Source organism: Schistocerca gregaria, chromosome 9 (assembly GCF_023897955.1).
Source record: "Schistocerca gregaria isolate iqSchGreg1 chromosome 9, iqSchGreg1.2, whole genome shotgun sequence".
Lineage (NCBI taxonomy): Eukaryota > Metazoa > Arthropoda > Insecta > Orthoptera > Acrididae > Schistocerca > Schistocerca gregaria.
In genome coordinates this window covers 140,863,602-140,878,664 of record NC_064928.1, presented here as the reverse complement: position 1 = coordinate 140,878,664, position 15,063 = coordinate 140,863,602, and the positions used below count along the sequence as shown (strand labels likewise).

At 38.7% G+C, this 15,063-nt stretch overlaps 1 protein-coding gene across 1 annotated transcript in view; it reads right to left on the bottom strand.

Moving 5' to 3' along the window:
- LOC126291703 (zinc finger protein 391-like) overlaps positions 1-15,063 on the bottom strand; it is a 230,347-nt gene that overhangs the window by 72,460 nt on the left and 142,824 nt on the right. Inside the window, exon 7 of the mRNA XM_049985335.1 lies at positions 5,152-5,195. Coding sequence (XP_049841292.1) covers positions 5,152-5,195 — 44 coding nt within the window. The remainder of the gene's footprint in view (positions 1-5,151; positions 5,196-15,063) is intronic.

Sequence of the window (15,063 nt, the reverse complement as noted above, 5' to 3'; positions counted from 1 at the left end):
TTGTACCTGTAATGTTAATTTTGCTTGATTGAATGAGCATAATGCAGGCCCCAAGAGCTAATGTTCACAATTAGAACACAAACGGCACCTGCCATATGGTCTAACAACCACGAGTGATTATCTGGAGCATCACTCTTTTCATATCAGGACTCCTTGCTTTCATGTTGATGATATTATACACCCATGCCCTTCATGGAAAGCCATCCTGGGCTTACATTTCAGCAAGATAATGTCCACCCACACATTGCGAGAGTTTTTACTGCTTTTCTTCATGCTTGACAAACACTATATTGGCTAGAAAGGTCGCCATATCTCTCCTTAATTGAGAAAATTTGGTGCATTGTAGAGGGTCCCCCAACCAGCTTAAGATTTTGACACAATTACACAAAAGTTGGATCGAAAATCATTAAGTGGTTCTCTGCAAATGGGCTCTCATTAAACTTTGACAGAACACAGTAATACAGTTCCACACAGTAAATGGAATGACACCATTAATAAATATAGACTTCGATCAGAAATCAGTAGCTAAGGTAGAATATTCAAAATTTCTAGGTGTATACATTGATGAGGGGTTGAACTGGAAAAAACACACTGAAGGTCTGCTGAAACGTTTTAGTTCAGCTACTTATGCTATTAGGGTCATAGCAAATTTTGGTGATATACATCTCAGTAAATTAGCTTATCACACCTATTTTCATTCTCTGCTTTTGTATGGCATCATATTTTGGGGTAACTTATCATTGAGTAAAAGTGTGTTCATTGCACAAAAGCGTGTAATCAGAATAATTGCTGGAGCTCATCCAAGATCATCCTGCAGACACTTATTTAAAGAGCTAGATATCTTCACTGTAGCATCACAATATAAAATTCGTTACTAACAATCTGAACTAATTCAAAAGTAATAGCAGTGTACATGGCTACAACACTAGGAGAAAGGATGATCTTCACTACTCAAGGTTAAATCTAACTTTGGCTCAGAAGGGGGTAAATTACACTGCCACAAAAGTCTTTGGTCACTTACCTAATAGCATCAAAAGTCTGACAGATTTAAAAGTAAATTAAAAGAATTTCTTAATGGCAACTCCTTATACTCATTAGATGAATTTTGGATATAGTAAGCGGGTAATTTCCCCAACCCTCACAAAAAAATAAAATTAAAAAAAATAAATTATGTGTCATGTAATATTTTGGGTAATGTAATATCTTGTATAGACACCTTTTATTAACCTGACATGTTCCACATCATTACAAAGTGTCATATTCATGATCTATGGAACAAGTACTAATCTAATCTAATCTCATCTAATCTTTCTATACTCATAATTGTTTATAATTAATCCCAGTTTACTCCTTTCTGACACTTTCCAGCAGGATAATGACCAACGTGAAACTTTCTTGTTTATTGATATTTTTTGTATATAGCTTCCTATTATACACTCAGACATATCTGATCAATATACAATGATCACATGAGCAGCTGAGCTATGCGACACTCTGACGCACTATTGTTCATTGCTCTTTTTATCATATATGGCTTCCTTTGATTGTAATTTGAATGTATCTTTCAACTTCTGATGATTATGTGACTGATAGTAGAGCTAACACACTTCTTAAATTCCAACAGGATAACAGACAGACTTTTTTCTTCTTCTAGCAAGCACATAGTGTCATCATACCACAACAGCCTCAAAAAGGGGGGCCGTGGCACCAACTATGTGACATAATTGTTCGCATATTTTCTCTGCTGTCATCTTGTGTAATGTCAGCCTTGTGAGATCTTTTTTCTGCCACCATCTTGTGACCTTGAGCCTGACGGTTCATTTGCATAAAAGTCACCCCAGGTGCCCATAGCTACACTACTTTGCATGCCTTGTGCATAGATATGTGATGCCACATATCTCCGGAAACCTTCAGAGGAATGGTCAAATCGATGTCACACACAATTGCTGCTGCACTGTGTTCCAGTGAAGGCACAGCATACTTTTAAGCAGGCGGTAATAATGTTTTGTGTCATCAGCATACATTCCTTGCACAGGAATTTCTTATTTAGTGTGTTTAACTTATTTATCTTAACCGCGATCTACATCATTATGTAAAATGCAACATGGGTCAGTATTAGCCATCTGCAATTGTATAGTGGGATACCATATATCACTGGCCCTCATGCATTGCTCTGTACTCAGATAAATGTACATATCTAATTTCCGAATTTTTCCCAACTTTTTAAAAGGTTTTTCTGCAGGAATGTAGGCATATAGCCATACCACTCATTTTGACATCTTGCTCCCTCCAGAAGCATGAGTGTAAATGTCACAAACAGGAGTTACAAGTAAAGAGTACCATGTATTCAAAGAAGTTTTGGGCTTGCAGCCACTTGTCGTGCACTCCACTCTACAATATTTTGACTGGAAACCTGCCAGTCATTCCCTAGTCTGTAATTTAATAGCATGCTTTAAAATCCTGATGACAGAATGATCATTATCACTCTGCCCAGCAGGCACTATTGCCACTAGTGGATTTGTGGGTCTGCCTTCAGGGTTGATGCTCGCCGTGGGCATCAGTCTACTTTTTCATCTTCATTTAGAGCAAACAGTGGAAATGATGTGGTTCCAGAAATTATCTAGATGGTACCTGTTGTGACAGCTGATTTTCTGCCACATGTATTTCCACAGATTCTTTAATAATGGAGTCCAAAAATACGTTTCTGTATGCAAAACTAATGTTTTATCTCTTAGCACTGAATTTTCAGTGGAGATACTATATTGAGCAATAGCACATTTAATTGGTTGCAGAAGCTAAGTGCAGTGTTGATGTCCAGTGCAGAGTTCTTCCATGGTGTGCATGGTGTGGCCTAAGTAAACACTACTGCACGGCCATGGTATTTGCATCCTTCTGCAATAACAAATCATCTTTCACTGATCCCAGAAGGGCTGCAATCTTCGATGGTAGGTGAAAAGCCACCTGAACCTGAATTTCCTGGAGGATTCTGGGAATCTTGAAAGAAATATTGCCAACAACATGGAAAAATGCTAGGAATTTTGTTGGGACACACTCCTCTTTACCCACTTTCCAGATTTTGGCTTTAACTGACAGTGCTTACACTTCATGAACGACAAAAATACTTCCAAATGCTCACTATCATGCTGAAGAGTGTAATATTGAGCTGTTTAATACATGAGCTCTGTCTGGAATACAAGGGTGAATAACAACATAAACATCAGCAACTGTTAATCATGTGCTTCATATGGTGTACGTTAGGTGACATGTGCACCGCACAGTTTTCGGGAGAGATCAGCATGTACGGATTTGATGTTTTCATTTGAATATCAAATGAAGCAAAAGTATACTCTACACTGTAAATGACATGACAATGACCAACTAGTGGCAGAAACTTCATTTCTTATCATGCTGCAGAGAATACATTCATCTGTGATGTCAGAATCACATGGAACAGAAACTGAGTGCCACGCAAGTATCATCAAATGTGCTTATCAGAATGAAATACATATTACAAACCTGTATACATCAGGCAAGATGATTTGTGGATATGGATTGTCATTAGAAATTAGACACTTTTAAATCAGTATAGACTGAGGAGTGCAGCCCACATTTACATATGAATTTTCTACTCTTGACAGACAAATAATTTTACAAGAGATCCACAAAACTTCAAAAAATCTGCCAGAACCAAACCTTGTTTGCCACTAATATTTTGGCTATAAACCATTCAACCGCCTTCAGGAGTGAGCAGAATGACTGACTATGAAGCACTCTCGTCCCCCTGATATATAGTGGTTGGGTGAGTTGGTGAGCCATTGGTGATCCAAGCATGTGTGACTACACAATAAATCATCCACAAGGGTGGCAGAGATACAACTTACCATGACCCCACTGTGAAAGACATTTGAGAACTCTGGTCAACAACTTTTGTCTATGACAGTTAACTTCTGCCAGTGCCATATCCCATATTTAATAAAGGTTAAAACCATCACCACAATTAATCAAATCACTCAGCAAATGTATTTGAATAGCTTCTGTGAAAACTGAATCTCAAAAGAATGAAACAGATGTTGAAATCTGCCTGTTTTCTCAGTCCATTGCTTGACTTGCCTGTATACAATGTCTGTCAACAGCAGATTTATCAGGCTGAGGCAGGTGGATATAGGATCAATGTTCTATGTAACTTTCTTGAACTGTACATAGAGTATGTACTTCACACGATAAACAAAAATGGCGAGAACATTATACGCATCTGCTATCTGTAGAATCGAGTCACCCTTCAAACCACACAGTCAAGGAGCATGGCAATCTTTGGTGCTGACAGAAAAACAACCTCAATTATGTTTGAAGAGGATGGGACCTACTTTAGAACCAAGATTCCCTATGATGTGTAGGAAAGTCATGAACTTGAACCTTTCCTCTTCAGCCTCTTAAGGTGGGACACTCCCCTTCAGTTTTAATTGAAAAGCCTTGCAGATCTTCCACGGTGTGAGTTTTTCCGGTAGATGGTCCTTATTAGCAGTTGTATGTGCACCATGAACAATGGTATTTGGGGCACAACTGGTCTGCACAGAACTGTGGCAGTTGTCCCTTTGCAAGTAAAGGCATGTATTTGTTGGCTTGCAGAAGACACTGTAGCCCGCGGTGATGTCAGTTTTAGTCAACCAGACATCCAACAATGGGAGGCATCCGTCTTTTCAGATTTTTGGTAAATCTGATGTTCCCATGAATGCGATTGAGATGGTTCAAGAACTGACAAAATTTCTCCTCACAGTGGGGCCCTCTACCAAAGTGTCATTCACATACCTTCAAAAGATGATAAATTGAGAACTTCCACAGTCCAATGGCTTCGCCTCAAAACCTTCATCACTATTCACAATTTTACCAGAGGTTCATGTGAGTAATTCCAAAGAGCTGACATTCTACAGCCCTATAGATAAAATTTAATTAGGGGAACACAAGCTGTGAGCAGAAAAGGAGTACAGGGCTGAATATGTCACAGCCAATCAAGTGTTTAAAAATTACAGGAACTAGTCTCCAGTGTTCAGTATTCTGTGTATAACATTATTCTCTGCCACAATGCTTACAACATAAAAATGTAAAAAATACACACACAAAATAAAAAAGAAGAGATATAAAAATTGTACAAACCTTTCTGGTTCACTGCCACTTGATTCTACTTCATGTTTCAGCTCCTGGAAAAAGGATTAAGAGAATCTACAATAACTGTACAATGCACTACTTTGCATGTTTTAGTACAGATGATTGATTTTTATTTCAACACTAACCTAAACCATATTTCCTTGCAGTGAATACTCTGTTTCCCATTCCCCTGTATTCAACAGGTCTTTCTGCATAACTTCACACACACCTTCAACTTCCATACTAGGCAAGCATACCTGACCTGGAACCTCCCCACTCTCCCCAGCCTCCTACCTGCCTGTTTCACTCTCTACACCACTTCTTTTTATCACACAGTGCAAGCCACTTCCCATGCCTGTCTGCACAGCAGCTGTTCTTCCTACCTGCAGGCTTACAGTAGAAATAATTCACAATCGCAATACACTTCAACTCGCCCATGCAAATGTGGAACCCTTAACAGCCCATCTCAGTGAGATCATTTGGATATTTCAGGACCTCAGCTGTCATGCCAATCTCCTATTGGAGCCAGAGATATAAACATACATTTTGTAAATAACAGTTCCTCCATATCAAAATTTACACGTAGACTTTCTTGATCAGACATTACACTACTTTCACTCATCGCACAGCAGACACTCATACTTTTACTGAAATATTCACAACCAAGTCTCCAACTAGAATAAATCACTGATCAAATCTCGGCACCTGGCTGGTTTGCTCATTATGTAAGATACATGGCTTACTCATTGTAATGACCAAAGAACAAACTGCAAGTGATTACTTTTAGAGATTTTAAATGCTTGAATAAGCTCAAACTTACAGGTGAGGCCTATGATATTTATTGGTAGGAAATGGCAGAACATAACTTTCTTGTGAATTATCAAGTACCTAATTTCATTGAGAGATTCAGTAATTTCTACAATAAACACATTCCTACAAAAACCATAAGAATCAGGAGAAAAGTCGCACCATGGCTTACCAATCAACTCTAACACCTTATGAGTACCAGAGATGCAGCACACAGTAAATATAAATGGCACCTGACCTTGAGAATCATCACACCTAAAAGCAACTATGGAATGAAGTTAGAAAGTCTGTGAAAATTGTAAAACTCAGGTATGCCCATTCATTAACTGAGGACTTTTACAGAGCATTCATCTTGTGGAAAAATCTAAGAGGTCTAGGAAAAGCAAATCCAGAGCTGAAGCTGTAGCTCCTATTGAAGATCTAAATCAGTATTTCACTATACTGACATTTTCACTTCACCAAGGCATAAGAGTACAAACCATCCATTTCCTTAAAGAATCAGTGCTTCTTAGGAAAGAAAACTTTTTTCTGCAACTGACAAGCTTTAATATGGCCCAAAAAATAATTGCAGAAATAACTTTTTAGATGAATACCAATTTAGTTCCCAGAAATAGTGTAGTACAACAAATGCTCTTATAAAAGTGACTGACAAACTGAAACAAACTATGAATGAACAAGAGGTAACTATTACGTGCTTTTAGGAGTTCAGCAAAGCTTTCAATACTGACAACTTTGATGTTCTACTTGCTAAACTAAAAATTCAAATTTTTCTTCAACTGCTGTCCAATGATTCCACTAACATTTACATTCTGCTAACAGTGAGCAACGGTTGAAGCAAAAAGAACACAATGGAGGAATGTGTTAGCAGAGTTCCCATAACGATCAATATTGAGCTCATTGCTTTTTTCATGATATATGAATGAAGAGTCAATTATTATCTCCTACTGAAAATATTATTTACATGGCTTTCCAGCATGCTGGGTTAATAACGTGACAGAAACTTGTGTTAACTAGTTTCATGTAGAAAACAGCCAAAGTAGCAAGATTCAGTTTTTTTTATTTAAAATGGATGACTTGTGTTGGGTTACTTGAACCCATTTTCAAATTATTGTGTGGGGCAGAAAGTTAAAATTACAATTTACTCAATAAACTGTTAAAAGACTTGGGTGCATATTTCAGGATACAGAGTGTATCATACCAGGATATATTTACCAAACAGATAAAATGGTGTATTCTGTAACAGCATGCAAAACATTAATATTTTACATATATGTATATCAAAGTCAAATTTTTCTACAAACATTGGCAGGGCAAACACAACTGATAATCTTGTTCTTACACTGTCACAAGGAAACCTCTGGTAGGGTGCGCGCCATCAGGAGGCAGTGAATTTCTTCGTTACAATTTCCATTCATCAAGGACAATAAAGTAATACAACAAAAGTACAGGTCAACTAACACATTTCAGCTTTTTAAAATGTTACACAAACAATAAGACATTTAAAAGCAATGAGTAAACAGCATCAGCATCACATATGGTGCATACAAACAAAAATCATGTGCTATAGCAACACACAACATTGTTCGCTGTGAACCACAATTAGTATGAAAAGAAACATTATCTTTTGAATAACTTCATATTTGTAAAACACTTAACTAGAAGCAAGCTGTGCAGAATATGTACCTAGGAAAACAGGTAACATAAAAATTAAAAGACCTGGTTTTGTCTTCCACTGTACCAAACACTTGGGCCCATAATGGCATACAACAACATGATGTATGTACCTGTTTAATCCAAAAGTGAACAACTAATGTCGGATGCTTAAAGTATGTATACGATTAAAGCCAAAAAGCTACTGTCATGCCAAGGAGAGGCAAGAAATGGAACCACTCCTGAGAAAGAACTGAGCATGGCAGTGAGGGAATTATTTCTTTATAGAGGGGGGGGGGGGGGGTGTAGGATGCAAGGAACATCTTTATTATGATTTTCAATTAGCAAAGACAAAACAACAGATACAATATAGTACAAATCAACTACCATATGTACGATCTGTTAAATGTTTTTGGAAACAACAGGACATTTAAAACCAACAAACAGTCAGCAGCAGCCGCAACACATATAGCATATACAAACAAAAGTAATATGCTACAGGAACACATAACATCAACTATTGTGAACCATAAAATAGTGTGGAAAGAATACGAATTAGTATGACAATCAAAGTCATCACCACTTTTAAAATTACCTTATTATCATAAACCACTTAACCACAAACATGCCCAACAGAATGTATGACCACAGAAACTTCTTTTTAAAATTGAAACTTCATTGGTGCAAATAGATGTTAAAAGGCTAGATTATGTATCACATTGTACCAAATGCTAGAGCCAATGATGGTTAATGACAACATAATGAATCTATGAAATCCAACAACAAAAGTTTTTTCAAATTGTCACTTCATTGGTGCAAACAGAAGTTAGAACACTAGGTTGTGTCTTACCCTGTATCAAATGTGATGGCTCAAGGAGGGCAGATACATAAAATGAAAGTATAAAGGAGTAATGCCAAAGGGCAACAGCAATCCCAGGAAGAAACAAGGACTGGTATCACTCCTGAGAACAGAGAACAGGGCAGGGGAGAGCAGGGGAGGGGGATTAGGGAAGGAGAAGGGGGGAGAAGGAAATGAGGAAAAGGAAGGAGCTGAAAGATGGGGTTGATAAAAGGGGGCAACATAGAGACATCACAACATTCTTCATTGTGACCCATAAAAGAGTATGGAAAGAAACCAAATAGTACATTTTCTTTAGGCAAACCACACGTATTAGGTCATCGTATGAACTGCACAAACAGTTAGGAAATAAGATACACTAAGCTGAAACCTGTTAACACTTCAAACAAAATGTGACACTATGCAGTCTGTTATTTATAAATACTTTAGAAGCAGAAATAAGAATATAGTGAGGAATACAATGGACAAGTCATTCCTAAAATTCGTATAAGGACATATGCTCATAAAAAGAGCCCAAACTATTTTTCATTAAACTACAGTAGAGTAAAAGGGCTGTTGCCCTTTGGCTTTAATTCATTATATATTTTACATATCTGTCAACTCTACTATAACATTTCGTTAAATACACACATAATGTTGTCATGTATCAAAAGGGCTGTCGCATTTGGTAGTGTAAGACACAATCTAATGCTCTAACTTTTAAACAGTTTTATACTTGGATTATTACATAGATACATTATTTTGTAGTTTACTATCATGGGCCTTTACATTTGGTACATTGCACGACACTACCTAGCATTTCATCTTCTGTCTGCTTGTCAAAGAGATCAGTGATGTCTGTGAATTGCTTTGTTTAAACGTGTCGAGAATGCAGTTCTGTTGTCAATAAATAATGAGAAGTTGCAAATTTATGTTATTTCCTCCAATTAACTCCAGGAAAATGTTAGGTAATTTTAAGTAACGATCAAGAAGAATGTAGCATCGTTATAGCACCCAGTTTGGTACATTGATATTTACACAGTATGTTTCACATATGTATGCTGTAAATACACTGAAGCATCAAAGAAACTGGTATAGGCACGCATATTCAAAAACAAAGATATGTAAACAGGCAGAATACAGCGTTGTGGTCAGCAATGTCTATGTATGACACCAAGTGTCTGGCACAGTTGTTAGATTGGCTACTGGTGCTACAATGGCAGATTATCAAGATTTAAGTGAATTTGAATATTGCATTATAGTCAGCACATGAGTGATGGGACAGAGCATCTCCAAGGTAGCGATGAAGCTGAGATTTTCCCCTACAACCATTTCAGGAGTGTACTGTGAATATCAGGAATCCAGTAAAACATCAAATTTCTGACATCGCTGTGGACAGAAAATGATTCTGCAAAAAAGGAACCAACAATGACTAAAGGGAATTGTTCAACATGACAGAAAGCTTTATGCCTCACCTGGGGCCGTCAACACCAATATTGGACTGTTGATGACTGGAAACATGTTGCCTGGTCAGACAAGTCGTTGTTTCAAATTGTATTGAGCAGATGGACATGTACAGTTACGGAGACAACCTCATAAATCCATGGACTCTGCATGTCACCAGGGGACTGTTCAAGTTGGCGGAGGGTCTGTAATGGTGTGGGCCATGTGCAACTGGAGTGATATTGGACTCCTGGTATGTCTACATACAACTCTGACAGGTGACATGTACATAAGCATCCTCTCTCATCTCCTGCATGCATTTATGTGCAGTGTGCATTCCGAAGGACTTGGGAAATTCCAGCAGGAATTGCAACAGTCTGGCTCCAGGAACACCCTTCCGAGTTTACACACTTCTGCTGGCCCCCAAGTTTGTAGAATTACTCCTGTTAATGCTACTGTATTCTGAAGTATTCCTAACTTGTGACTTTTTATATCAGCTTCCATATATGAAGATGACCATTTGACCATTGAAAACAGTAGGCACTGTTTTCTTATTGTGATCTTGGCAATTAAAGGCTTTAACAAAAAAATCTACAGCATTTGATAAATAGTGATGAATGACACTGAAAGCGCTTCCCCCCCCCCCCCCCCCCCCCCCACTAGAGGTCCATGCAAAGAGTTTGTAAAGGGACATCCTCCTCTAGCATTATTTTACCTCAACAGAAGTAGTCGAAATCAGACATATTATTCAGGACAGGTCAATATTATCTCAGCTGTTTTTCTGACAAATTTCATATAATTTTATACACTATAAGCTATATTTCAGGGAGGGAGGGGAAGGTTACAAGTGTGGGCTTCATCTGGGATTAAATGACTAATAATGAAATTTTTTCTCTTGCAAAAAAGTAAAGTGATTTATTTCATGTACAATTTATGTGTGAATCAACTTCTGATCACATGAAGCAACAAAATGGAAAGTGGTCCAACAAAGCAAATCACACCAACAGTGACGATCTTCTAGTAATAATGATGGACCAGATTGAATGAAAGAGGACTTTACAACTACAAGCAGGGAAATCAGAAACAAGGTATAAGTACAAACTATTTGAGAAGTAAATTTATTTGTGGGCTCATGTGCTTGTTAACAAAATGAATAGGGACATGGTTAGGAGTGAGGTAGAAACGAAAGCTGTAGGATCCAGTCAGGACATGTCTGAGGCGAGTGAAATCAAAGTCAGTAAAGAAACAGTAAAAACTGATAATCAAAATATCCACGGGTGTACTGCCGGTCTACAGTGCCAAACAGGCACAATATTTCGGCAATCATACATGTCGCCATCATCAGGTGAACTGACGGACTGAGCTCCTGTGAACATGCCGGCACAGAGATCTGTACGCTAAGGCTGCTCAGAGGGAACTGGGTTCGGTAGCGGCGGCGGGCAATTTAAATACCCTCTGCCCACGGTGCACTCCCTCCGCCGTCCACACTCTGCGACACGGTCACGCGGTGGAACAGATTACGACGGCGTCTGAGATGACGTTGGTGCGATGGCTCTGTCTACCGTGGTCGTCACAACTATACGTTTGCTCGATTTACTCTTGATGAACCCAATCGCTGGTTTCCAAGCCTTGCTAAGATTACAGCCACAGTCACGGTTTATGAGGTCGTCATTGGTGTGAATTTTGATGGCCTCTCTAACAATGCTGTCCCAGTATCTCGACGTCTGTACCAGAATCTTCGTGCGTTCGTACTCCATAGCATGATTTTCCGACAAACAATGTTCAGCGACCACCTTGATAGCTTCAGGTTGGATGAGTCAGACATCAGGGTGAGTTTTGACGTCGTTTCCTTGTTTATGAGGGTTCCCCTGCGAGAGTGATTAGAATCGATTAGTCAGAAGTTTGACGAGAAGACCGCTGAAGTTTTTAGGCATGTCTTGCCCTCCACGTATTTTCTTTTTAATGGAGAATACTATGAACAAACGGAGGGAACTGCCATCGGTAGCCCACTCTCACCGGTGGTAGCTAATTTGTACATGGAGAACTTCGAGGAGGAAGCCCTGTCGTCATCCGAATGGAAACCTACTTGCTTTTTCCGTTACGTGGACGACACGTTCATCATCTGGCAACATGGTATGGATAAACTCCTTGACTTCCTTACACATCTAAACTCCATACACCCCAACATCAAATTCAATATGGAGACTGAAACGGATGGTAAATTACCTTTCCTTGACATCTTGGTCAAAAGAAGGGCTGACGGGACCCTAGGTCATGGCGTGTATCGGAAGACAATGCACACTGATCTGTATTTGCTCGCAGACAGCTACCACCACCCTCATATCTGAGAACAGTATTTTGAAAAAAATGGGTACTCAGAGGGCAGATTCAACGTCCTGTCCACCCAACCACTACAGCACAAACTGTGGAAATGGATGAAATCACGAGGGAGGAGGTAGGAACTGCGTTTATTTCATATACAGGCGTGCTCTATGGGCAAAATCGCCCGCATTTTGAAGAAACACCAGGTCGGAACTGTGTTTTGTCCTCTGAATAAAACTCTTGCACTGGTGGAGAGCAAAATCGCCCACATTTCGAAGAAACACCAAGTCCGAACTGTGTTTTGTCCTCCAAATAAAACTTGTGCACTGGTGGGGAACGCCAAAGATGACCTCAGTCTGAGGAAGGCCAGCGTGTACCAGATTCCGTGTCAATGTGGCAAGTCGTATATTGGTCAGACGATGTGTACCGTCGAGGATCGATGCCGTGAACACCAGAGGCACCCTCGACTGATGTATCCGAGCAAGTCGGCGGTCGCTGAACATTGTTTGTCGGAAAATCATGCTATGGAGTACGAACGCACGAGGATTCTGGTACAGACGTTGAGATACTGGGACAGCGTTGTTAGAGACGCCATCGAAATTCGCACAAATGACGACCTCATAAACTGTGACTGTGGCTATAATCTTAGCAAGGCTTGGGAACCAGCGATTGGGTTATTCAAGAGTAAATCGAGCAAACGTATAGTTGTGACGACCACGGCGGACAGAGCCATCACACCGACGTCATCTCAGACGCCGTCGCAATCCATTCCACCGCGCGACCGGGCAGAGGGTATTTAAATCGGCCGCCGCCTTGACCGAACCCAGTTCCACCTGAGCATCCATAGCGTACGGATCTCCTTACCGGCATGTTCACAGGAGCTCAGTCCGTCAGTCACCTGATGATGGCGACATGTATGATCGCCGAAATATTGTGGCCGTTGGACACTATGGGCCAGCAGTACACCCGTGGATATTTTGATTATCAAATACGCCAGAAGACACTCAAGAATCACAGTAAAAACTGATATTTTGCAGCTAATTTTGGCAAAACTAGAGGAAATGCAGACAGATAAGAATAGCAAATTTAGTGCAGTTAATGATCAGATAACTGTAAAAAGAACTGAAAAAAAAATAGCAAAATAGATAGAGTAAAGGATCAGATGGGTCAACTTAGTAATAAAGTTTCAGAGTTAAGAAATGGGTTGTTAAAGGTGTTAAGAAGAGTCAATGAAAATGTTGGGGTTTTAGAAAATAAATTTATTGTTTTGGAAAATGAGTTGGTAGTTGTGTCAGTGAGGCAATTGGAACATGTTTTTTATGTCAAGAGCTGAACAGAAAGCCATGGTGGAAAAAATGGAACAAAATATTGCCAGTTTAAGCTAAAAAATTTTAAATGTCGAAAACAATATGCAAACTGATGTAACTGTTTTAGAACAAAAAATTTCAGCAGTTCAGGGAATTTATGTGAACCAAAGTCTGTGTGCAAACAATGATATTGTGTGGTCCAACAATCCTATCAAAAGTTTTCCATCAGACAATTTTCACCCAGTGGATTTTCTGCATCACTGCAAAGAAAGTTTTGCACCAGGCATGAATGACAATCAAAAAATTAAATTTGTTAAAATATGTCTTGAAGGCGAAGCTCTGTCATGGGTAAATTTAAATTTAAGTCAGTGGGAAACATATCAAAGTTTCGAGAAATTTCTTAAAAATAAATTTTGGTCAGAAGCAGAACGAGGAAAAATTAAAAGTGAATTTTTGAAAGGTCCTAATTATAGTCTTAGGGATGGCACTTTGAAAGAGTTTTGAAGAACCAACTTAAAAAGTTAGCAAACCTCGACAAACCATTTGATGAAAATACCTTGATTGATGCACTTATAAGGAGATTACAAGTACAATAGCAGTGGGATTTAGCACATGGACCTGATGATTGTCTTGAACAATTCTTATGATATGTTGACAGGATGGATAGGGAAGTAGAAAGAAGTATGTACCAAAATAATCACAATGATAGAAATCACAAAAGAGTAATTACAGAAGCAGAGATAATAGTAACTTCTAATAGATCAAAATGTCAATAGAGAGAGAAATTTTGAACATCAGCAGGATAGGAATGATGGGGATAATCATGGGCATTTTAATAGAAGAAACAATCATAGAAGCAACTATTCAGGAAATGGCAGTTCACCTCAATGAAGGCCCACAGTTTCGAGGAGAGAAAACATAACATGTAAAGGACCTCTAAGTTACACTTGCAATTACACAGTAATAACAGTGTTAAAGATACGGCACGTGTATCTGGAATTGAATAGAAGGAATATCAGATTTCTTATTTATGTTTTGATCAAAAGTTTTGGGTTCTATGTCTAATTATAGTGGTGTAGGTGCTAATCACAAAAAGGATGTGAGAGTAGTGAGAACTTTGATAGAGTATGTACTAATGATTTCTACTCTTGCTCAGAAAACAATGTTATTGATGTATGTACATCAGGTGATGACTGTATTGGATCTGAACTAGGTGATATTTTTTATGTAGATGTGAATGAGATCTGTGAAATGACTGAAGTTGATAAGTCTGAGACTGGTGGCTTATTGAAAATGAATGTAGGTAAAATAAATGACTTTGATGGAGATGAGACTTGTATTGTTAGTGATGTTGTTGATGAAGTAATTTTGGAGTAATATGATGATGATGAGTATCAGGTATTTGTGGAATTTAACAATAATGAAGTTTCAAAGTTACTTGTGAACTATGTTGACAGTGCAGGTAAGGTAAGTAATGTATGTGATGTAAGTGGGAGTCATGGAATGCCAGTCCAGTCAAAACTGTTTTTCACTAATGTTATGTAGAGCAATGAT